We start from the raw sequence: 25,898 nt of genomic DNA, 5'->3' as shown, positions 1-25,898 counted from the left end.
TTGTGATCAATAAATAAATGAGTTATAATAAAAGACAAATTTTTGTCTTGAAGTAAAAATAGGTATCTTATTAGCTATTTTGATATGGTTTCTTAAAAATCTTATTATCAGACATATAAAAAATATGAATATGATCATAGACATTCAAATCGCGAAGATAATGAGATATTCTCTAAAAACCCGCTTTGTGTCATTACAGATGATTTCATAAAGGCATAAAACATAAAACACAAATTGAAATCATACTTTGATATTCAAAGACGTATTATTTCACAATAAGATAATATTACTGATTTTGTTCTGAGTCTGCAGGACGAAGGATAATGATGCAAATTGAATTGATGTTTTTCGACAAAAGGATTGATATTTGAAATGAAGACTATTTTTCATACGTTGGAAACAGAAGTTAAAATATATAGTAAAGCATATTCATAGAGTTACAGGCATTTTGTATTTATATATGTTTTTTAAACTTATAAACATTCTAAAAACTTGATTTTTTTTAATTGTGGCACTCAACTTGAACTACGAACAACCCCAATTTAAGTATTATGTAAAACTCTATAAACTGGCCCTAAGATTTTGTTTTAACTAAGGATGAATAATTAAAGGGTGATTAAGGTGATTTTATTAAGTCTATCAATATAACCATTTAAACAACTTAGCAATGACAAAAATTGTTACACATTATCAAAATTAAATCTGTTTGCTGAAAGTAGCTATGACAATTTTATGTAACATATCCAACCAAGACAAAAAATGTTTTATTATCGTTCAGGATCATACAAAATACTTAACTTTTCTATTTGTTATGAAATATAAAAAAATCGTATCAGTAGATAAAACCAGCACGCAATTCAAATAATTTCTCAAAGCATCCTATTTGCCACAATATATCAACAAGCTTTTATTTTAATGAACAACGACTACCTACAACCTTGACCAAATATGTACGATCCTAACCTTGCTGAATTTTTTACATCTCCGCCAACATTTCCACTCATTATCGATATTTCCCAAATTCAAATTCCATGTACTGAGTCAATATTCCAAAACTTACAAAACCACATGAAAAGCGGCAAAAACCGTTGATATAAAAATGGATTTCATTGTCAGGCTTTCTCTGGCTTCAACTTTACACATTTACTTTCGATATTGTTTGAGTACTCAAAGCTTTTGGTTACCGCCCAGACATCAAATTAACTTTAATGTAGGCAACAGGAGGTAGAAGGTGGTTTAATCATCTTCTTTCATAAACACTCTGCGGAATTGATGGAGACATAACTATTTTTATGATTTTTTACAGTAAATTTTTAATGAAATATCTGTGGAGGATCAAATAATCTCATTATACTTAAAGAATTATTATAAACTAGATGACTCGACAAATATTGTACTGTACTTATGTTTTCAATTCAAATGTTCCATTTTTTAAAATAATTTATACTGATATTTACCAATTAGTTAAAAATTATTATGTTTTTTTACACTACATTCTATACCGAAATGTATATTCACCCATATGGATCTTAAATGTACAACTGCTTTAAGTATAATGATGAGTATTTGCTTTTTTGAAAAACCTTATAAAACATTTTTTTCTTATAATTAGTTTTTTTATCGATATCCGACGTTATTTTGAAATAAAAATGAAATTACACCACTGAGAGAGATGTCATTCCGTCTAAATTATTTTCACTTTTGGACTTGAAAGTAAGATAAACCTAATTTCAAAATTTCATACGAATTGGAGCACAGTAAAAAAATTCAGATCCAAAACGCTCCATAGACTTGAGAAAATATTCTTATCCGATAGCAAAAATATGAAAATACTAACGTTTGTGAAATGAAAAAAGGCTGTTTTAGGGTTTTTCCGGCAATTATTCGATTTTTTCTCGCCGTAAGAACCATTCTTGGACTTCAACGAACATTTTAAATAAAGAATTGGCCAAATTGATTCCGGCCTTGTTGAGCTATGCACTTACCAACACATTTTGCGATTCATTTTCATATTATAGATTACAATTTAGTAATATATTTCATCTCAATTTTCAAAACTCATCCTTTAATAATTTTAGTGTTTTATGTGTATTGATATTTTGCGTTACCACAAAAATTATTTTGTATTATCAAGAAAAATATATTTATATTTGAAATAACAATGTTGTATCAGGATATAGAATTCTATGAAAACGTGAGAGTAGTTACTTGAGAAAATAGAAAATATGTAGCAAAATCTTTGCAAAACAAACGAATAGAATTCAAGGAATTGTTTGCACAAGTATGCAGACATTTTATATCACATACAATGATATCAATATCTCCATGAACAAATTTTATTTCACCAAGTGTCCTTAGTGGACTTCTAGCAAATATGTAGAAAAAATAGAATAAATAAATGACAATAAGTAGAATTAACTTCATGCAAACAACCGATTAAAAATAGAGAATATAAAGCAAAATCTTTGTAAAACTGTAGATAAATAGAATTCAAAGCCCAGTTTGTGCAGAATTCATGCTGTAATCATGAACAAATCTAGTGTAATACAAATCAATATTATTGTTTGCTTTAATACCGAATGTTTAATTAACTTTAGGCAAACAACCGATTGCACGTGACTGCTTATCAAACGGAAATATCAAATTGATTTTCTACTGATGTCTTAAGGAGGAATCATATCAGACGGTCTGAACAACAACGAATTGCTTTGTGAACGTTTTGCCCGGGACAAAGGTGGAATTAGAAAATTAATAGCAAACATACTAATCTCTCATTAATGGCAGCAATTTACATTGCTTTTGTCCGCATTGAATGTAATAATAATATTGATAGAAATCTTGTACAAAGTTCTCTTCATTTAAAGTACTAATCAGTGAATTCCAAAGTAGTTCGAAATGGCTGAGTCTGCCTTTGCTAAAAACTGTTATCAGTTCTGTTTATACACTTTTCCCAATCATTATTAATTGAATGTTTTTAAGATCATTCAAATCGGATGCTCATCTATTAAAAATAGATGTATACTATTAAATCTATATAAAATCTATTAAAAATATAATATATACTATTAAAAAGTTAGAACTATGGGAAAATTTTGAATGTATATACGTTTAAAGACTAAAGGGACATGTTAACAAAATTATTTTGAGCAAAAACTAATTAAAGCCAATTAAACTCATACCATCATTAATCAAAATAGCAAAAATTAATTAAAACCAATTAAGCTCATACACGCAATCAAAAATAAAACTTTAATTTTGATTTAAAATTGCATAAAACATGAAATTCTAAATTAAATAGAATTTAAATTGTTGAATAAAATTAGAAGTAAGAAGAAAAGCAAGATTGGAATTTAAGATGAGCAGATTTAGAAAAAGAGACGAATAAAAAATTCAGTTGTTAAGAGCAAAAAAATAAAATTGGATATAATAGGATATATAAATAAAAGATAGTATAAAGTATAAAACAAGTCAATTTTCCAATGTTTTTTGAATTGTAGGAGTTTTGATTAAATAACTCAAAAACAGATACTTCTAAGCTCATTATAAATATATAAATTGATATATGTTTACATATAATATATTTGAGAATTTTCCAATTTTTATTAAAATTGGAAAAGTGTTTCTTGAAGAGTTTCCATACACGGTTGTGGATATCTATGATAAAAAAACAAATTTACTGAGATAATGTAATATTTTATGCAAATTATTAGCTGTTTATATAATATTTTGATAAACTTTCAAAATAATATCGCAGAGTAAAATTGATAATTAGATTTTTTATTAGCATGTTGCAATAACTCGAGATGAACGTCAAAAATATTGTAATTTAATTAATCCTAAAACATTTGTATGGTTGTATGGCCTTTCATATATAGGATTGTTAACATTTGTAAACAATCCTATATATAAAAGGCTATACAACCGTCAACAATTAATTGGTTTTGTAAGGTAAAAATTTTTTCTAAGAAAAATATTTTACGAACATTCTTGTAGACGGTTGATTGTTTCCCAAAACAGTCTCTGGAAAAAGGATTCCCAATAAAATTACGATAGACTGGCATAGATATTAATCAGTCAATTAGTACAAATGATTAATGCAATAATCCTGAATCCATTCCAAGTCTGTTTTAAAATCACAAACATGAAAAACCCTCTGCAGCACGTCGCCTGTGTTTTTCCGTTTTTCCGTCTTCCCATTTTTTTTTTCAGCAGTCCTTTTTCGCACAGAGGAACTTTTTACGCGAAATGGGTCACGCGAGGTTTCCACAGAGGCGTCGACGTACCTCGCGCATATACATATAAATAGTGTTTGAACAAACACTTCATAGCCCGGTGGAATCGTGTTACAATCCTAATTAGTTTCTGTAACAAGTCCAGATAAGCTCCCTGGTAGTCTATGTCGTATATATGGATACCGAGAGTCTGAACTTGCTGTTCAAACACACTCGGAACGAGATTCCGAAGCTCCAAACAGACGGTAGAGATGATATGGTGAAGGTAAAGGGGATAATATAGGTTGAAATAGGTAAAATTGTTCAATTTTTCTTAAAATTGTTTGAGATAAATAAATGAAATTTATCAATTATTGTCCATACTGTCGACGTTTTCTCAAAAACGGCTGGAATATAGTCAAAAATTTAAAAGTCATGTGATGCAACCGGATAGTGACCAGCGCCACGATCGGCCATCATTTTTGTAAATTTTTAATCCACCAAATTTTTGGAATCTATTTTAAAAATTTAAAAACTATTCGAAAGATATTGGTTGGGAATGGCGTTTATTAGTTTTTGACAAAGCCGAGCCGTTTCTTCAAAAATTTGGACGATTTTGATGAAACTTTGTATAAAGATAGATTTCGTAGTGTTCAATAACATACTTAAATATTATGTATAGACTTACCACAAGCGGTTCAGTTTAGCCCTTAACAAATTCTAATCATAATCTATGTCTACTGATTACAGTTTACGTCCATCATAGATAAGAATGTCCATAGTCCATATTTAAATAAAATACATTATAAGAACCCGAAATGAAAGTGTCAAACAACTTAATCTGTACAATTACAATTATTAAATGTATGTTCGAAAGACAGCATTTAGAAATTGTGTTTATTAATTTTTAGTGAAAACGAAATTCTTGTTTTTGAAATAAACAGTTGACGATTTTACCTAAAGTAAATTAGATTGTATGCAATTATATAGCGCGCCATATATTTTGTTTTTTATCAACAATGTTATAAATTTAGTTGGCAAAGAAATCTCAATTATTATTGATAAAGATAATTATTATACTATTATATATAATTATTTATAGGTATCGCGAAGTTAATGCAAATTGCCTTAAGGCAAAATACTACTTGCAGCTATTATTAACTTTCCTTAGTAATAATAGTAATCGCAAAAAAATCGTCAATGAAAATTTTTATATATCTTTACGTTTCAAAGGTTTCTGAATATATTAGCATACCTTAGAAAAAATGGATGTATGTGTGTGTGTGCGGCTACAAATTTTCGTCGACGATTTCGGCAACACGGATGCAGCGATTTAAATAATTCGAAATATTTGATTCGTATTGATAAGGAGACGTGCTGATTTGTTTTTGGAGAAGGCAGGTCTATCCGTTCCGAAGATATGGGGCAAAAAGTGCAAAAAACGGTAACTCAGTTTTTAAGAGAACGGAGCGTCCGATTAGAATAATTCAGAAAACATTTTACTTGTATTACCAAGATGAAGAACTGATCAAATTTTTATGAAGGCAGGTCTAGCGGTTTCGGAGATCCAATGAAAAAAGTAAAAAAAATGCCATTTAGCGGTCAAAAATGATCATTAGACATATGCACATCAAATTATAAGATATTTTATAGAGATTTTAACAATAAGTATAAGTAAGTCAAAAAAAGTAAATTTTGTCAAAAATTTATAGCTACTCAAAAATCTATTTTTATTTCAGAGTAATTTTTTTTTTCAAAAATGTTAATCTTTTTAAAAAAAAATAATTTTTGGTACGGGAAGTTCCAGCAATTTGCCTTCAGGCACGATGCCATGCGCCCCACTAGTATTTATTATTTATTTATCCTATTTGCATAGAAATATGATAGGAATCGCTCAGTTATCTCGACGTCATGCAATAATTTCCAGAATGGACCCGTAGGCCGAAGCTGTAACTAGATGCTTGTTGATGGGTCATGGGTTGATGGGTCGAGGAGAATGGGTTGTAAATTTCATGCATGCCGAGAATCATTTACAATTAAAAAGACAGATTACATTGTCCTTGCACAGGAGGATACATTAGTAGGATACATTAGTTAAAATGATGGAATTGCCTGTTTCACTACACTACCAAAGTAATAATTTAGGAAAAGGTACATATGAACTATGGCAGTAATTAAAGTAATAGTAATATAAGTTTTTAACTAGTGAGTAGAAAAAGAAATATAAATCATTTTATTTCCATACCTATACTGGTATGTTTCTATCAACTAGCAATAAATGAATGAAATGTGATTTTGATATCTTTTAACAAGAGTTAAAAATTTCTCATTTAGCAATCAGAAATTCATAAAAATTTCAATGAGCTAAATTGGCAATATTTGAGAGCGAGGTCTAAGAAGAACTCCAATGAGATCTTCTTAGTTTTGCAAATGATATGATAATTTTATTACCAATGTCGTTTCAATCTTCTTATGCCAAATGGTTAAGTCATGTCACCTAATGATGGGTAAATTGGTAAGATGCGTTGATAAAGTCATCAATTACATCAATCTAAGTAAACCACGTAAATTATTACCTCACAAAGTACTCCATTTCGATAGATATGTACATATGGAGAGTAAATATCGACTCTATCCAGAGGCAAGAGATGGAATATGGACATGTAGCTTCTGGCTTGGAAACGGATGCGAATTATAGCCGCCCGAATGACTAAATCGATACTGAAGATCGATGTTCAGGTCAAATTCAAGACATGATAATCCCATCTCGATATGTACATTGCAGGAAAAATAGTTACCTTTACTTTATATAATAAAATTCTAGAAAACTAGTGGGGTGCATGGCATCGCGCCTTAAGGCAAATTGCTGGAACTTCCCGTACCGTAATTGAAAATCTTGGTACAAAAAAAAAAAATTGTACAAAATGTGTACACATTGAGGAAAACTCTATAAAATATACGGGAAGTTAATTAGATTCTTCAACATACCTTTATTGGCACTATTTGTAAATCGAAGTAAAAATCTGATTATATGAAATTTAGGAATTGCTCACAGCAGATATATAAACAATATGCTATAATTGTCAGAAGTATCTTAAGACGTTAATCAAGTTGAAGATTACTTATTAAGTAATTGTAAAATTACTTATTAAGTAAAAATTATTTTGCAAGGAATTCTTATGTACTAACTTTGTTTTATTTATCAAACCTTTATAAATAACCCATGTCATAGAATTTTGTATTTATTCAATATTGCCAACTGAGAGCATCGGTGTGGCTCAGCCAATAGGGTGGATGAATAGTGACTTTTTTTTGTAATATCTAAAAATATTCGTCAAAGACACATGTGCAGACATTTCAGAGTGTGGAGATGGCTACATATGTGATCAATGCAGATTATTTTGAAATGTCCGGTACTTGATGCCACTGTTTAAAATCATCTTTTTTGATACCAAAGTTTGATTGATAGTATTAATTATTTTTTAGCAAAGATTGCGGTTTTGTTAATTTAGTTTGATTTCTAACTTTGTTATCTAACATAAATCATAATTTGATAAATATTTCGTTAAATATTTTTGATTTATTTATAAATAACCTTAGGTGTCCGCCACTAGGGGACTTCCCCCTAATACAAAGTATCTGCGATGATATTTAAGTGTTGTAAAAAATAAAATAAAATATGTGGATGAAAACAATGAAGATATCACAATATTTTGTAATTAATTACGTCTGAGATAACATGCTCCAAAAAATTAAGATCAACATTTTTTTAATATTAATCATTAAATAATCGCCATAAATAGTAAATCCTTTTATCATGCATTGCTTCACATATAAACAAAACAAGTCTGCAGTTCAAGATACAGAACAAAAATGTTTAATAAATATGTCATATTTTCAGCAAATCGTGATCAATTTTTTAATCAGAATGACTTATATATATATATATATATATATATATATATATATATATACATAATTTTATCTTAATATTGATATGCCCAATCGAGCACGAGCTCGATTCCTATCAATAAAATTTATCGTTATTTCGAAACTCAAATTCCAAAAATGTCGGTAAATCTGATTGTTTTACATGTAACAATGATAAAATTCAAATTTTCAGAGATTTTTGGAACAGATTTTGTACACGCGATCAAATACACATGACTCTACATTTTACACAAAATTGTTAACAAATTAGAAATAACTTTTACTATCTTTGAATTTAGCTTTCTTATTTTACTAATTAATAATAAAGAAATTTTAAAATAAAACGTTTCTAGTAAAATTAAATTTAACATTCATTTAGCAATCTTTATGTAATTGTAGCAACATGTGTCTTTGAAATAAGCACAGAAAACAGCTATATTAAGTGAAGCAAAATAAAACTAAAAAGATGAAATTTTGATAATTTCATGAAAATTTTCATTTTTTTTTTCTTATGTATTACCTTTATAAATATTCATATTATTAAGAAATAGTTCTTATATTGAGCTTTTTCATAATTCTTTATCTAAAAATATGTAAACAATACAAGGCTTTATTATTCTTTTCGATTCTGGAAATGGTAAAATTGTTCAATTATTAATCCAAATATAAAACAACTGGACTTCTGCAAATAAAAACTAATTGCAAACGATAAATAATATTAATATTTTTATCTTTTTATCACAGAGCTTTGTCGTTTTTCATCCATGGCCATTGATAAGGCAGGTTAACGGTTGGAAGTATTCGATTTATTATAGAATTCTTCATTAGTGTGTTAACTTTCGTGGGTTAAGGTAAGAATTTTTATATAATTAAATATTACTTTGACTCGACAATTGCGAATTAATTTTAAATTATTTATTTGATGCAATAAACCTTCCAATAAAATATTCCAAAGTTTATGAAAGTATTTAGTGTAATAAATGTGATTTCTAGAAGCATTTCATGTAATGTTAGCTTACGATTTTTGCATATGATTAGTTCAACATTTTTTTAAAGTGTATGTATGTTTTTAATTTTTCTGTTAGTTTTAACCTCAATCTCTATACTAACTTTTCATTTATATGTCGTTTTTATATACGCTTTTCCTAATAATAAAATATAATAATCTCTTCTTTTTGCCCTTCATGACCGTTTTTATTAAAATTATTTCATTTTTCTAATGTATGTTTGAATTTAATTGCAATTATTTAAAAAAAATTAACAATTTTTAAGTCGCCATAAACTGTAATAGCAAAAAATTAAAATTATGAAAAAATCGGACAAAAATTTAGTCAAGTTAATATTGCATTATGTTATTCATATATGACTTTCTACTCCCAAATTATAATTTCTACTTTTCATTTTTGTCGTTAAAGGATTTCAATCTTATGTTGTTTCGTATTTCACGATTATTTTAAAAATTTTGATCGTATCATTTGTATCTTATATTTTTACAACTTCGTCATCCAATAAAAATCATTCTGGATAAATCCAATATTGTGTAAATCATGACAAGACAAAGATTCACACGTACGATATTGATTTGGAGCAATCTTTTTTATCTTATCATTAATTTATTACCAAATCTATAATTTTACGCATAAAGCCGTTGTGCAAGATATTTTTTATCAAATATTACGTCAAAATTATAAGACGTATGTATAGCGGTAACGCTTTTGGAAAATAATTACAAAATAATAATAAATGATTTTTCTGAATTTTTTAAATAATTTAAATATAATATTTTCCACAGAATGCAAGCCCCAGGAATAATTTTGTCGTTAATTTTTTTGGCGACCTGCGTTTTAGCTGGTCCAACCACTCCAAGAAAAGATGTTAGCCCACCAGTTGTCGATACAAAATATTATCGATTACCAAAAAATATAAAACCTCTACAATACGATGTTACACTCGAAACTAGATTAGATCCAGAATTCAACTTCAATGGGTCAGTTGTCATACATTTGACGCCTTTGGAAAACACCAAAAATATAACATTACATCACAGAAGATTAAGAATAAAAGATGATTCAATTAAAGTCCATGATAGTAGTGCAAATGATGTAAATCATTTGAAACCTGAGTATAATAAAGAGCTTGAACAGTACACCATCTTTTTCGACAAAGATTTAAAAAAAGATTTAAAATACTTCCTATTCATCGAGTTTGAAGGTGACTTGGACAGAAACATGGATGGTTTTTATAGAAGTTTCTACAAAAAGGGCGAAACAATTGAGTAAGTATAATCTATTCACAAAATAAAAATGAAGGAACAAATAAGATAGACAACTTTTTGTCGTTGTCTATCAGTTATATATTACAATTTTTTTTCAATAAATCTGTTAAGTCTATTTTTATACCTTCGTCAGCAATCGAGACAAATATTTAAAATTTTAGGATTCCTTCTTGTTTTGATTTGATTTTTTTTTATTCAATTTGCTAATCTATACATCTTAGTTTTAGATTACCAAATTACAAACTTTTGGATAGAAACTGCAGTTTCTATCTCTCAATCTCTATGAGCCCTAAGATCTCTAAAACTTAAAACAGTTAATCTCAAAAGTATTTTCCAAAGTTTTACAGATTTCGAAAAAAATGGAAGATAAACAAATATATATTGAGATTAGTTCAAATCATTTTGTACCAATATAGATCTATATTAACACAGTCTTAAATTAATTTTAGGTGGTTGGCATCAACGCAATTCGAATCAACTTCAGCAAGAATGGCTTTTCCCTGTTTCGACGAACCTCATCTTAAAGCAGTTTTCCGACTTACTTTAATAAATGACAAAAAATATTCTGCTATATCTAATATGCCAATAAAGGCAGCAGATAAAGTGTAAGTAGCACATTATTTTTCTATAATAATAAAATTATTTTAAAATAACATATGATGTCAATATTGACATCTAGGACCAACTTGATTTCTTATTATATTTTGTCCATTTCTCTACAGAGATTATAACGACACCCTTATAAGTACGGAATTTGACGATACACCACTAATGTCAACTTACTTGCTGGCATTTGTAATTTCGAAATACGAACACAAAAGTAATGGACCAGATTTTGAAGTTTATGCTGAAAAAGATGATTTGGAAACAGCCGAATATGCAAGAACTAAAGGAAAAGAAATTTTACAAAGTCTTGAAACATATCTTGGCATCAAATTCGAAATTCCAGTGATGAAGCAGATTGGAATCCCTGATTTTGCTGCAGGTGCCATGGAGAACTGGGGTTTGGTAACTTATAGGTAAAAATCTGAGCCATTTAGCAAATGAATATATCTTTAGAAAATTTGGAATTATCAAATTTTTTTAATAGGGAAACGCGATTGCTGTACAAGGAAGGACATTCGACCATGTCTGATAAAAAGGCAGTAGCTTGCGTTATTGCTCACGAATTCGGTCACCAATGGTTTGGAAATTTGGTGTCACCTGAATGGTGGGAATACATTTGGTTAAATGAAGGATTTGCCACATTTTTCGAATATTTTGCAGCAGATAAAGTAAACTATTTTTATAAATTAGTAGAGATCTATCCAGTATGAATTTTTTCTATGGTATTACTATTTTCAGGTGGAAAAGAATGGCGTCTTATGGAGCAATATGTGGTTGACACATTGCAATCTATTTTTGCGGCAGACAGTTTGGAAACCACTCGTCCAATGAATTATGGCGTACAAAGTCCTCAACAAATCAAATCCGTTTTTGATGGAATTGCTTATGATAAAGGTAAATTTGTAGAATTGTTTTTATATTGGTTGAAGCACATTGATCTTTGGTAAATATATCTGATCTTAAATAATAAAATTTCCAGCTGGAACCGTAATCAGAATGATGCAACATGCACTCACAGATGCAGTATTCAGCAAAGGATTGAACACATATCTTAATAATAAGTTAGTATTGAATATTACTAAGTTTTTTCATTAATTAATGCAAGAACTTCAGTGGCAATGAAAAACTTTTTTTTAAATGTTGTGCCAATAATTCTACAGGTATGCATTAATCATATCTTTAAATTTGCTGCCTTTTTTCAGAAATCACTCCCATGCAAACCCGAAAAATCTTTACGATGGTCTGCAAACACAAGTAGCAAAAGTAGAAGGCACTTTGCCAAAAGATCTAACAGTTGAAAAAATTATGGATTCCTGGGCAAACCAAAAAGGATATCCAGTAATCACAGTGGAAAGAAATTACGAAAAGAACACAGCAACCATCAAACAAGTAATTTAATATGAAATTAATTAATACCTTCGAATAAGATAATAAAAGCAAAATTTTTGTAGGAACATTTCTTACTGAACAAGAAAGTAGTTGACGACAAACAATTTTGGTGGGTTCCAATAAATTACGCGAGTGCTAAAGAAACTAGCTTTGATGAAACCAAACCTACATTCTGGCTTGATAATACTGGAAAACCATTTACATTTAACTTGACAGAAACAGAAGAAGATTGGATCATTTTCAACAAACAACAAACAGGTACATGAATAAAAAAATAAAATTGATATCATATTAATTGATCCAGTTATATGTTTTCATTCTAAATTGATGCACATTTCCCATTAGGTTACTACAGAGTCAATTACGACGAAACAAACTGGAAGTTGATCACAAATGTCTTGAAGACAAAGGATCAAATGAAGAAAATTCATCCAGTAAATCGTGCTCAATTAATCGATGATGCTCTGAATTTGGCAAGATCAGGAAGATTGCCTTATAGCACAGCAATGCAGTTGGTCACATATTTAGCAGATGAAGATGATTATATACCTTGGGTTTCGGCCAACAATGGACTCATGTACTTGGACAGACTTTTGGCCAACAGCGAGGGATATGATGATTTTAAGGTAAAAATGAATAAAAACAATTTGTATTAAAGTAGGTTTTTAAAGATTAACAGAAGCCATCGTTATTATTGACTATTTTCTTATTTTTTCTTCTAGAAACTTGTTAGTGTTGCTGTAGATGGTCTTTACAAGAGTACTGGATTCGATGTGAAACCAGAAGACAAACAAGATAAAATATTCGCCAGAAATATCGCTCTAACATGGGCTTGCAAATATGACATTTTAGAATGCAGACAAAAAAGCTCAGAAAAATATGAATCTTGGAAGAATGGTACAGCAGTATCAGCTGATCTACAGAAGTTGGTATATTGCAACGTACTTAGAATGAACAAGAATTCATCGGCAGAGTGGGATTATCTCTGGAATAAATATACAAATAGTACAGTAGCATCAGAAAAAGTTTTGTTGTTGTCTGCTTTGGGATGCACAGAAAATGAAGATTTGCTCAAAGGGTAAGTAGAATCATTTTTAGAAGAAATTACTTACTATTTACAGTAATCAGAACTTCACATTAATAGGCAAATTAAATTAAATAAAGATTAACAGATATGACTTTAAAAAATTGACATAACATTTTTTTAAATCTTAACAAAAATGTAAAAATTCTGACCTTTTAAATCTAGATTTCCAAGTTCTAAATCTCAAACTCTGAAGTTGGTTTACAATGATATCCATATCTATAGATCCTGAAAAAAGAGAAAATTTAATTTAAAATCATGTGTTTCGAAAACCAATTATATATATAGTATATTGTATATAAATATTTAATTATAATTTTTATTTTTAGTTATTTAGATAAATCTCTAAACGATACCAAAATTAGAGACCAAGATAGAGCAAGTGTTATGAGCGCCGTATACACTTCTGGACCAGTTGGTTTAAAAGTAGCTTTAGCATACGTAGGCGAAAAATTATTCGAAGTTAATGCAAAGTAAGTAATGATATAAATTAATATAATAATATTATAAAGATAGCTATTAACATTTCCTATTTGTTTTATAGATACAGCGTCGGCAGTGTCTTGTCAGGCATTTCCACCAGATTAACTACAGAAACAGAAAAGAAACAGGTAAGGCTGATCAATGCATTTTATCAAGAGAAAAATTTCATCACTTCATAGAATTCTAGACATGACTCGTTTCATACTCAATCTTATCGCTGTTTCATAATCAATATCAATTAAATGATATAACAAAGGTATCGTAGATAATTCTTTAGATAGTAGATAATTTCTTACTGTTTTACAAAAATTAGTACAGAAGCAATCCATTTTCATTTCTTATTTTTCTTATTTTACCAGATTGAAAAAATTATCAACGATCACAAAGACGATCCTAAATTCGAATCAATAAAGGCATCTGCAGAATCTGCTCTTAAGAATGTTAATGACAACATGAATTGGTTGAAGGAACATGAAGAAACCATTGCAGGATGGATGGCTGACCATCATAGAGGTAGTGCCCACAAATTTTCAGGAAGTATTTTAATAACGATAGCAATCTGCATGTTTGCTTATTTAATTTAAACATCAGAATCACTTTTAATATTTTTAAGATCACCCATAGAATAAAAAATCAAAATACTACCCATTAATCTGCACTAGTGGTGAGAAAATAATTTTGTATGTAAATATATTTTTGTGGTTTTCATTTTGCATGTATAAATATATTTTTATATTAAATCTATCATGTTAAAAAGCTGTTTTATATTAAAATTTTGCACATATATATTTATATGTTCAGTATTAGTACTTGCATGTACATAAGTGTAGAATTTATACATTTTATTCTGTTTGTTTCGCTATATTTTTATAGTATCTTGTGATAGTTATTAATTAATTATTAATTAGTAATTAATTATTTAACAGACAGTACAATGATGTGTTGTTGAAAAAATATCTATATTTTGTACTGGCGTATAATTTGTTATGATAAATACATGATTTTTATTATTATTTTTTATTCTAATTAAAAAAAAATATTAGTAATTTCATAAATGTTTAATGATTAGCAATTGACCTTATTGAATACCGTTATTTACATTTTAAATAAAATGACATATTATACAATTATATATATTTATATTTTATTTTTTGTTTATTTATATAAACATGAACTATTTTGTCGATAAAGCATTTATTAGCTTTTGAATGGTTTAATTGAGAGCAACAAAAAATTTACAATAAATCAGAGATGCAAATGCAAATGTCTCTAGATTTTGAAAAAAAATAGTTTTACAATTAGGTGAACAATTTATATTATAAATGCATTACTTTCGCAAATGTTTTCTCATTTCAGTCACAAAAAGGAAGTTATGAATGATCAGGTACACACCTAATATTTCTCTTTAAATTACTAAAATCTATTATTCACTTTGTTTAAAATATGATTAGATATGTATGCATATGACACCATTACTCATAACATCACATAATTTTTTAGTCTTGATTTAAAATTTAAAACAAATTTCAGTATGTTTTTTTAAATCCTTTATTGATTCATCCATGGGATTTCAAAAATTTTATTAACAAAGCTGCTAAAATATTAACTTCATCATAAATTCACATCATTTTACAATAGCAACTATCATTACCATGGTTAGAAAAATTTCAAGTGCATTTCAGCATTATCAACGTTTGCACTTCACTGATATAATAATTTTTATAAACTATTCTATATAAACCAAACCCATGATTGTCTCACCTGGTAGTATTTTTTAGCCGGAAAAATGTCCAAATTAACATTATTTCATTTAAATATCCTTATTTTATACTATATTTATAGTGTGAGTGCAAATGATAGTGATTACAGATTACCAGGAGACATTGTGCCAAGGTTAATATAAAAATTGTATTAGGAAATTTATATTGGATAATGGATTTAATTTTTGATTTTTTTTTTCAAAAACTTTTTAAATTTTGTATTTTACTAGTTTTGACTGTAGATGAAATATTTAGATATTTGCATATCTGAAAAATAAAATTTAGAAATTTTGCATTCTATATTTTAGAAAATATGTAGTCGAATTGGAAACAAAACTAGTGCCAAGTTTTGAATTTAGCGGATCTGTCTCCATCCTAATTGAAGTTATAAAACCTACGACTGTTATAAGTTTGAACTCATATAGACTAGTTTTTTTCAATGACAATGTTAAACTCAAAACTAAATCTAGACGAGAAATTAAAGTAGCAATGGTGCACATAGATAATACCTATCAAATTGCGGATATATTAGTTGTTGAAAAATTGGAAAAGGGAAAGGAATATATTTTGGAAATAAAAGGCTTCAAATCTACTTTGAGAGATGACATGGCTGGCTTCTACAAAAGTTCATACAAAACGCCAAAAGGAGAAACAAGGTAATAAATATGAGATGGTTTTGAAAAAAAAAATTGTTCAGAAATCAATTTCGACCTAGTAAAATTCTCAAAAATTTAAAAATTTGTTTTGACTATCAAGCTGCCACCAGAGAAGTTCCCACCAGAGAAGCACAGCTGATTTTCGCGTTAGTTAATATTTAAATATATAAAAAAACCTTTATTGAGAATTTATCACTTTTGTGCCATGGATTTTTTAGTAAAATTTCTTAAAATGACCCATAAAAATAAAATCACAATTTGCCCTAACGAACAAAAATTTGGCCCATTATCATGTATTGAGAAAAAGATTAATTAAAAATTTATCTGTCTTTGAATTCATTTTTAAACCATGGTTTCTTCAGTAAAGTTTCTTAAAATGGCCCATAAAACCAAATTACGATGTGCTCTAATGGCCAAAAATTTGACCCATTATTCAAACATATAAATGCATTGAATTACATTTTATTTGAACTCAAACAAGAACTTGATAAAAATTTAATTTTCATACAAATTTTCCACTGATCTATTATATCTTCAAGAGCATAATTTTTACTTTCTAATTTTATAGTATTTTATCATAAATGCTCTTCAGAAAATCGATAAAAAGCTCCAACAAAAATGTTATCAGCGCTCTTTTATAAATGTCTACAATATCTCTAAAAATGATAGTTAAATGCATGACCTTCAATTATATTAAGTATTAGATAAAAGAACTATGACTTAACTCTAATCAGTATGAAATATTAAAATATTAACTTGGCATGAATTAATTTAGAGAGACTAATAGTAACAGTATTTTGCTTCAAACCGGTTATAACAAAATTACGGAAATGGGTGAAAATTGATGTAAAAGTTGTCTGTATTGATTGTATGCAATTGTATGATTGTATTTAATTAACCAAAAAGTTTTAACTTTTCAGATGGTTGGCTACAACCCAGTTTCAGGCAACTCATGCCCGTAGTGCTTTCCCTTGTTTCGATGAACCAGCAATGAAGGCCCATTTCGAAATCAGCCTTATACACCATGAAAAATTGAAAGCAATTTCCAATATGGGTGTAGCAAAGGAAGAAAACTTGTAAGTATACATTGTTAAATAAAGGGTCCGCCATCTAACTTTTGCAGCCATTTTGAATCTTTAGCATCCATTTTGATTTTTTGGCAACCATTTAAAAGTTAGGCTGCCATTTGCATTTCCCTTACAAACCAAAACTATTATTTCAAATTAAAAAAAATCAGTAGTTTTTCATAGAATTTTCAAAAAAATAAGTTATTTGGCAGACCCTATACTAAAACTCATCAATTACACTAAAAACCAAGACTTATTCTCGAATAAACTTCAACGTGCAAGAACGAGGAACAAGAAAAGTCCTAACTAATATTCCAAATTTTCCAATAAGTTGAAAAAGTTTAGTTTATCACCAAAACTTTGAAAATTTTTGCTCAACTTATAAAGCAGAAATAAATTCAATATTTATATTTGATTATTATTTCCAGAGATAACAACCGAAAAAGAACAACATTCGAACAATCAGTTCTCATGTCTCCATACCTGGTGGCGTTTATTATCTCAGATTTCGAATATGTAGAAAAAATTTCAGGACCAGTAAAATACAGAATATATACTGATCCTTTCTCGATTGATCAAGCTGACTATGCATTGACTATGAGCCCAAAAATTTTAACGGCTTTGGAACAACTCACAGGTGTAAAATATGTTTTGAACAAGTTGGACCAAGCAGCCATTCCAGATTTTGCTGCTGGAGCTATGGAAAATTGGGGATTGTTAACATACAGGTTGACAGATAAAAATTAATAATTTTTGTATTTAGAATTAACTGACTGTAATGTTTCTAGAGAATTGTTTTTATTATATAACAAGAATGAATCGACAACTAAAAGCAAGGAGGAAATTTTGAGTATAGTTGCTCATGAAATGACTCATCAATGGTTTGGCAATTTGGTGACTTGCGACTGGTGGGAGCATACTTGGTTGAATGAAGGATTTGCCAATTACTTCCAACACTATATTCCATCACAGGTAAAAATAACAAATTTCGGGATAAAATATTCAATTAACAATGTTTTCACCCGTGAGCGAATAACAATACTACTCAAAACATGTTGGAGAAAACTCTTTGAATTGAGCAATAGAATGTCTCAAATTCGATCTTAATAGAAACAATTTTTTATATTTTTTTATGTAATCCGTTGAATCTGATTATGTGAATTTCACAACGAACATCTCAAAAACTGTTATGCAAGGATAATATTTCATTTTTCTCATTTGCACGAGATCAGATTATAATCCAACACCGATTTTTCCTTAAATCAAAGCATCTATCAATCTAAAAGAAGGACCTTGATGTTTCCCACATATTTTTTGGGTTTAGATTTCCTTTTATCCTTCGTTTGAAAAGTGACAAATCTCTCAAGAAATATTGTTGTACATATATTTTATATGCTATTAACCTTACAGATAGAACCTTCCTGGAGAATATTGGATCGTTACATTGTGGATGTAACTCAAAGGGTTTTACTAAAGGATGCTTTGCACACGACGAGACCGATGTCACATCCAGTCGCAAGTCCTTCAGAAATATCGGCGGTTTTTGATTCCATTTCTTACGAGAAAGGTGAACTTGAAAAATAATAAATGGTGTAGCAATTTTAATCTTGTATATAAACCATTTTTAAAAAATTAATGTATCTTTTGGTATTAAATTAATATTATTGTATTTATATTTCCGCAGCAAGTTCTGTAATTCACATGATGATGCACGCTTTCAACATCGAGAAATTCATGAAAGGCCTCCATGAATATTTAAAAACTTAGTAAGTCTCATTGCAAATAAATTAAACAAAATAAATATTTATTCATATTTATTTCTATTTTAGTTCTTTCAAATCTACAATTCCCAAAGATCTATTCGACGTGTTAGCCAATGAACATAATGGGACCACAGATATTCCTAAAGAGACTACCTTACAAGAAATTTTCAAAAGTTGGAGCACCCAAGCCGGATTTCCTTTAGTCACTGTAACTAGGGATTATGCCACTGGTGCAATGACACTCTCACAAGTAAAATAGTTAATTTAATTTTAATTAATATTATATTCCAATATAATAATAAACTTTCTTCTCCTGCTTTCTTGGACAAAATGTTACAATCTCATGTTCATACGAAATATGCCACCAACGTTAATCAAATTTTATATCCTCCTTATGCAGAGAGCAATAAAATCTATATTATTAAAATAAGCATTTCCAATCAATAAAATATTTTTACAGCTTTGAATCAGCATAATGAAACATTATGTATTCGTGAAATTTTAGGAACGATATTTCAATGTTCAACCCGAAGAAAAAGACAAATCTGCGTGGTGGATACCAATAAACTTCATGACCTCGGAAAACATAAATTCCTCGGATACAAAACCAACTCATTGGATGAATAAAGATGGAAAACCTTTGACTATTGAAGTAGGAAATAAAGATGGATGGGTTATTATAAATAAACAGAATTCAGGTAAATTAATTGCACCTGTATACACTACCCAAACGTAAAAAAAACATTCCAAAAGTGAATGAGAGAATTAGGAAACTCAAATTGCTCCATGTTTAGTAAATTTTTGTTAAGAGTTATTTCCAAATTCTATTTCAATCATCCAATTTTTTTCCCAAGGTTACTATCGCGTGAACTACGATAAGGACAACTGGAAAAAGCTTGCAGATGTCTTGAAAAGTCCTGAATTTGAAAAAATCCACGTACTCAACAGAGCCCAAATTTTAGACGATTCTCTAAACTTGGCCAAAACTGGAAAACTTGATTATGAATTGGCCTTAGACATTTTAGATTACTTGCACCACGAATTGGATTACGTGGCTTGGAAAGCAGCTGAAGAAGATCTCAATTTTCTCGATAATATGCTGAGTGGAACAAAAGTCTACCCCAAATTTAAGGTAAAAGTAAAATAGTACCTCCTAAAGATTTTTGGTGGTATTTATATTTTTTCTTTATTTTTAGAAATTTGTATTGCATTTAGTGAACAAAGTTTATAATAAAATGGGATTTGAGCAACAAGATGCTAATGGGCACATGGACGTTTTCACTCGCATAAATGCTCTAACATGGGCTTGTAAAATGGACCTTCCAGAATGTCTTGGCAAGTCTCATGATCGTCTTACTGCCTATATGAGACCTCCATATGTGAAAGTTCCACCAAATTTACACAATGTAGTATATTGCACTGGATTAAAACATGGTGGTAAAACAGAGTGGGACTTCTTGTGGAAAAAATATCTTGATAGCCACTTGTCTTCTGAAGCAATAATCTTGTTAAATGCTTTGGGTTGTAGCAAAGATCCTGATATTTTAAGGAGGTTAGTAGTGAAAAATACACAACTCCAAATCCGATTGTTTCATTTTCACATTTCTACTCACAGCTACTTGGAAAAAACTGTAGAACCTGATTCGAAAATCAGAGATCAAGATAAATTCCGTGCTATGTATTCTGTAATCAGACAAGGAAGTGATGGAGTGACAATTGCATTAGAATTTATGCGTAATAAATTGCCAAAAATGATTGAACAGTGAGTAGATATTGATAGATGTGAATTTTTATAATTCAGCATTCTAAAATGATAATTATTTTCTAGATATACAAGCTTGAATGCGCTCAAAAAAGTTTTCGAAACTGTAGGCGCAGCAATTTCAAACGAAAAACAAGAAGAACTGGTAAGTCCAGGTATTTTTTATCATTTGGATGTATTTTTAATATTTCATTTTATATTACAGCTTCGTGAAATTATTGCTAAATACAATTCTACATTTTCGGATTCCCTAATGCAAGGTGCAAAAACTGCTTTAGATGCCATGGAAGATAATAAAACTTGGAGAGATAAAAATTTAGCTACTGTGACAAGGTGGTTTGAAAAACAGCCTGAAGTTTATCCTAATAATGCAACAAAACTAGTCCAAAGTATTTTATTATTACTTGTATTGATATTCAATATTGTATTTATATTTTAATATATAACATCAGTAATACAAGAAAATTTATTTATTAAAATAAAATAGAGTAAAATACTCGTACATTGTGTTTGTGTTTATGAAAATAATTTATGTATTTGTTATGCAGCCAGGTGCTTGAGACAAAAAATTTATATTAGTACCAGTTTTGTAAAAAATCAATGAACCAATTGTATTGTATATTGTGTCTACTGGTAAATACAGACCCAATAATTGGCCATAATTGAAATATATTGGAAAAATTCAAATAACGTTTTAGTTTTTCATCTATTTCAAATTCAAAGGTTCCAAAATATATTATTTTGAGAAATTTTGAAGACCCTCAGAAAATGGTCAAAAAAAATGAATTTTCAAGGTCATTTTTTCTATAGTTTCACTCGTTGTCCATTTCAGGACAGGTGTAAAAATTACTATATAATAATAAAAAAACAATGATTTAATTTTTAGAGTTAGTTGTTGCGACGAAAAGTAAGCTTGAATTGAAGAGCCACTTTCACATTTTCAATGATATTTCCGCCAAACGATAAGATAGAGAGTTAATTTGGTTTATATATTATTTTTTCGAAAATTGTTCAGATATCAGTGGCCATTCTTCAAGGCAAGGTGCCCTACCCATGAGGTATACTAGTAAATTTTAAGGTCTACTTTTAAGATCAATGATATTTCCGCCTAATGATAAGGTAGAAAGTTGAGAATTGGTATATAGATTTGTTTCGAAAATCGTTTAAATGTCAGGGGTCCCTTCTGCTTGGCAAAGTTCCTTACCATTAAAGGTGTGTTAGTAAATTTCAGAACCTTAAGGTCCACTTGCATAATATTTACATAAGACACGTGCACAGTGATTTGTCAAAGTGACATTTATAAAAAATTGTGCAAAAAATAACATTTGTGCAAATTTTGAGAATTTTAAATAAATATACTGCGCACTCTACATCAAATAACAGCAACAGAAGCCAATGGTTAGAATAAAAGCTAGAAATTTCTTCTACATCCAACAGATTGCCTTAATCATCATCTTGTGATTAATAGTATATTAGCCTCTTGCAAAAAATATTTACTTTTTTTCAATTTTATTTTGCGACTTACATAAATAGCACAAAATCCATGCCAAAAATAATTGGTGAATATGCAAAATAACTTGTCTCATGTATTGTAAATATGTTATGCTTGACAAATATTCAATAAAACGTCTGTCTAAAAACATGATGTCAATATATTGTTCCAAAATTTTTATCTTTATCATGTAATGCGTATTACGTTGTGATAGGTATGTCAGTTGTTTTTACAAATCATATCACTGTAGATGAAACTGATAATTATCCATATGAAAAATCGCAAAAGATAACCTAAAAATTGGTATTTGTAGTTAATTACTTAATACATGTTATTCAATGAAGAAAATCACGAATTCTGTAGCAACTTTGCAATGGAATCCAATGAAATATCTATCTGGACATTACACAGAAAATGTAGGAGTTGTAGTCTTAAACCGACCCATCAGGGCTCGACCAGATGATATCATTAATCTGTGGAAAAATGGTATACACTTAGAATTTAAGTTGGTTCTTATATCTATCTCTCTCTTATATGTTCATTCTAGTTATTAGTTCTAGAATTTAAGTCTGTTATAATATCATATGTTTATTTCTAGCTGTTATTCGAGTTACGGTGGACGGGGGCACAGATAGGTGGCTAAGCTTTGCAAAACAAAACAATTATGATTACAAATCGTTACCACCTGAAATGATTACAGGTGATATGGATTCAATACAACCACAAACTAAAGAACTGTTTATGAATTTAGGTAGTGAAGTAAGTTTTAACCATAGTTTATAAAATATCTGTGTGCAAATGTAATAATTGTCTTTTTAGGTAATCGATACACCGGACCAAAATGAAACAGACTTCACAAAAGCATTGAAAGAACTTACGCTTCGAGCTGAATCCCTTTCAATCAAGGTATGTGAAAATTGCCTTGTGTGGTAAAAATATATGATTCAATTATCCTTTTCCATTTTAGATGGATGCTATTGTAGCAATTGTAGAGACTTCTGGTAGAATGGATCAAATAATGTCGAATATCAATACTCTTTTCAAGGCAACCAAACTTTTACCAAAAACGAATATATTTATTTTATCAAGCGCTTCAATTAGTTGGCTTTTACAACCAGGACATCATGAAATACACATTCCAGAAAAACTAATTGCAGATAGAGCTTGGTGCGCCTTGATGCCTGTAGGAAATAAATGTCAATCTGTTACGACAACTGGCTTAAGATGGAATTTAAGTAAGTGAAATAGATTTGTCTTGTAATAGATGTTGAAAACTGTAGGTATTAACTTTGGGTATTTTCTGCTAGAGGGAGTTTCAATGGAATTTGGGGCAATGGTCAGTACATCAAACACATATGACGGTTCACCGACAGTGACAATCAACAACAGTGATCCTATATTATGGTCTATGAGTATGAAAAATTATAAAAGTTGATAATATTTTTATTTGGTATAAATTTGACATGCATCACATCACTAATGAGCCAAAATTTATTTTTGGAATAATTAAAATAGTTATTGATATCAGGGTTTATAACAGATTTATAAAATATGAATATGTCTATAAATACCTTCATTCCGGACTGTGATATCAATATATTGATAGATTTTGACATTTTGTGCCTCCTGTAGAAAACTATGTGGCACAATATAAAAATTTAATTTACTAGTAAAACTAATTGGAAAACATAGTACTACTATTATCACTTTTATTAGTTGACAACTTTGTTTGTAAATAACATGTTGACATATTTATAATTGAATAATTTATTTATTTATGTATTGAATATTAGAACTATACATTTATTATTACTTAATGTTTCACAGACTCTTTAGGAATGCTTTACTTTTTGCAATATGGAGTACTTAAAGTTGTTTCACCTGAAGATTGAATTTTTATAACTTGACAACTACCAACATACAAATATGAAATTATGTAGATTTGTCAAATTTTGTAAAAAGATATAGTTTTAAATAAATATTTTAAATTGTAAAGAATAAATGTTTTAATTTATGCAATGAAAAACTAAGTGCAAGTGGAAAATTTTATAAATTTCTTGATATGGGTAATTTTTTCTCGATAACGAAATGCGTCAAAATGGCGGCGATTTTAACGGCTGTAACGGCTCGAAATGCGCCTCTGTTCAAATCGTTATAAATAACTACTAATGAAATAAATAACAAGATTATTTTAAGAGATTTAATACACCATTGATAATGCTTAACAGATTCAGTTATGTTTATAATAAAAGCCATGTGAAATATGTAGAAAGCCAATGTGAACTTGCCAAACTTTGTAAAAAAATATAGTTTGAAATAAACATTTGAAGACGTAGTAAATGTTTTAATTTATGCAATGAAAGACTAAGTGCAAGTGGAAAATTGTATAAATTTCTTAATATGGCTATTTTTTTTCTCGATATCAATGCGCCAAAATGACGTCAGTTTTAACGGCTGTAACGGCTCAAAATGCGCCTCTGTTCAAATCGCCATCGTTATAATTAACTGCTAATGAAATATATAACAAGATTATTTTAAGAGATTTAATACACCAAACACATAAACCATTGATAATGCAAAACAGATTTCGTTATGTTTATAATGAAAGCCATATGAACATCCGCAAACAAAGGTCACGTTAATAATACGTTCTTCCTGATATCTGATTCACTCAAACTAGTAAATGTCTAATAAATTTATATAAAATGTAGTAAATTTGTATGGCTGTCAAAAAACAGATATATTTGATGCGAAGATACATTTAAGAAGGTCGTGCGTAAATGTTTGAAACAACGATAAATATTTATGTTCTCTAAAACATGTGGTGGTTTTAACTAGTAAGCAAATGCGGTCTTGTTATAGTAAACCAAGTCATTCTTAACTTTTATGATATCATGGATCCTTGCTTTTCATTGAAAAATGAAGATCTTTATCCACTTTTAGAAATATTTTCTCCAACTTCACATCCTTATTGAAGTTCCCTATTTATTTTTGCTGATCACGTCAATATGCACCATTTTTCAAACCATTTTTTTACCAATTGACAATTTTTGTAACTTGTAACTCTTTAATTTACTACCTCTATATATTAAAAAATTGAGTGTTCGTCAATTATTTAGCACCATTGTTGTATTTCAAAAGCCAAAATTATCTACGAGATTCCTGAATATGATAACAAATAATATTTTGCTAATGACTATGTTTTAACTATATAAGTATTCATTATTTACTGTTACAAGTTTAATTTTCTATTCACATGAAAATAAATAAATATATGTGTTTCTGCATATATAAAAGTACTCCAAATTATGATAATAATCTGATTATGACAATTCAAAATTTGTAACAAATTTAAAGATATAAGAGGATCCTTTCTCTAATTTTAGTGTCGGCTGTCCAAGGTGCCACCTTGGTAATTTT

The 25,898-nt window shown here is 29.0% G+C and overlaps 3 protein-coding genes across 4 annotated transcripts in view; 2 read left to right on the top strand and 1 right to left on the bottom strand.

Annotated features, from left to right (window-relative positions):
* The window catches only part of LOC113383370, a 23,090-nt gene extending 1,645 nt beyond the window's left edge, over positions 1-21,445 (top strand). Inside the window, 26 exon segments of the mRNA XM_026621642.1 lie at positions 9,934-10,416; positions 10,866-11,021; positions 11,139-11,435; positions 11,507-11,916; positions 12,002-12,083; positions 12,225-12,411; positions 12,474-12,669; positions 12,757-13,037; positions 13,134-13,489; positions 13,825-13,968; positions 14,040-14,106; positions 14,338-14,515; positions 15,757-15,871; positions 16,047-16,394; positions 17,315-17,470; positions 17,890-18,189; positions 18,250-18,433; positions 18,872-19,028; positions 19,146-19,227; positions 19,291-19,474; positions 19,730-19,922; positions 20,079-20,356; positions 20,421-20,776; positions 20,840-20,986; positions 21,053-21,131; positions 21,192-21,445. Coding sequence (XP_026477427.1) covers positions 9,934-10,416; positions 10,866-11,021; positions 11,139-11,435; positions 11,507-11,916; positions 12,002-12,083; positions 12,225-12,411; positions 12,474-12,669; positions 12,757-13,037; positions 13,134-13,489; positions 13,825-13,968; positions 14,040-14,106; positions 14,338-14,515; positions 15,757-15,871; positions 16,047-16,394; positions 17,315-17,470; positions 17,890-18,189; positions 18,250-18,433; positions 18,872-19,028; positions 19,146-19,227; positions 19,291-19,474; positions 19,730-19,922; positions 20,079-20,356; positions 20,421-20,776; positions 20,840-20,986; positions 21,053-21,131; positions 21,192-21,425 — 5,650 coding nt within the window. The 3' untranslated portion in view covers positions 21,426-21,445.
* LOC113383373 (muscarinic acetylcholine receptor gar-2) overlaps positions 1-24,118 on the bottom strand; it is a 103,335-nt gene extending 79,217 nt beyond the window's left edge. The window contains exons 1-2 of the mRNA XM_026621644.1: positions 24,050-24,118; positions 13,648-13,723 (exon numbers count right to left, since the gene is read on the bottom strand). The gene's annotated coding sequence lies outside the window, so the exon portion shown is untranslated. The remainder of the gene's footprint in view (positions 1-13,647; positions 13,724-24,049) is intronic.
* LOC113383328 (thiamin pyrophosphokinase 1-like) lies at positions 22,277-24,057 on the top strand. 2 transcript variants are annotated; one of them, XM_026621602.1, is made up of 6 exons: positions 22,277-22,384; positions 22,792-22,964; positions 23,077-23,237; positions 23,298-23,384; positions 23,446-23,713; positions 23,786-24,057. In XM_026621602.1, exons 2-6 carry the CDS (start codon positions 22,817-22,819, stop codon positions 23,911-23,913), a joined length of 792 nt encoding a protein of 263 aa, XP_026477387.1. In that variant the 5' UTR covers positions 22,277-22,384; positions 22,792-22,816; the 3' UTR covers positions 23,914-24,057. The 2 variants fall into 2 exon arrangements, with proteins under 2 accessions (XP_026477387.1, XP_026477386.1); XM_026621601.1 differs by lacking the exon at positions 22,277-22,384 and adding an exon at positions 22,553-22,692.
* Positions 24,119-25,898: the final 1,780 nt, after the last annotated feature.

The sequence above is a fragment of the Ctenocephalides felis genome, unplaced genomic scaffold, assembly GCF_003426905.1.
Source record: "Ctenocephalides felis isolate EL2017-DRISC unplaced genomic scaffold, ASM342690v1 CF-g0.4_SCAFFOLD_03570, whole genome shotgun sequence".
NCBI classification, from domain to species: domain Eukaryota; kingdom Metazoa; phylum Arthropoda; class Insecta; order Siphonaptera; family Pulicidae; genus Ctenocephalides; species Ctenocephalides felis.
This window is presented reverse-complemented; position numbering and strand designations above follow the sequence as displayed.

Coding starts and splice junctions, on each gene's coding strand:
- LOC113383328 (XM_026621602.1), top strand. CDS start 22,817: ATGAAGAAAATCACGAATTCTGTAGCAACTTTGCAATGGAATCCAATG. Junction 22,965..23,076: donor CATTAATCTGTGGAAAAATG/GTATACACTTAG, acceptor GTTTATTTCTAG/CTGTTATTCGAGTTACGGTG. Junction 23,238..23,297: donor TTATGAATTTAGGTAGTGAA/GTAAGTTTTAAC, acceptor TTGTCTTTTTAG/GTAATCGATACACCGGACCA.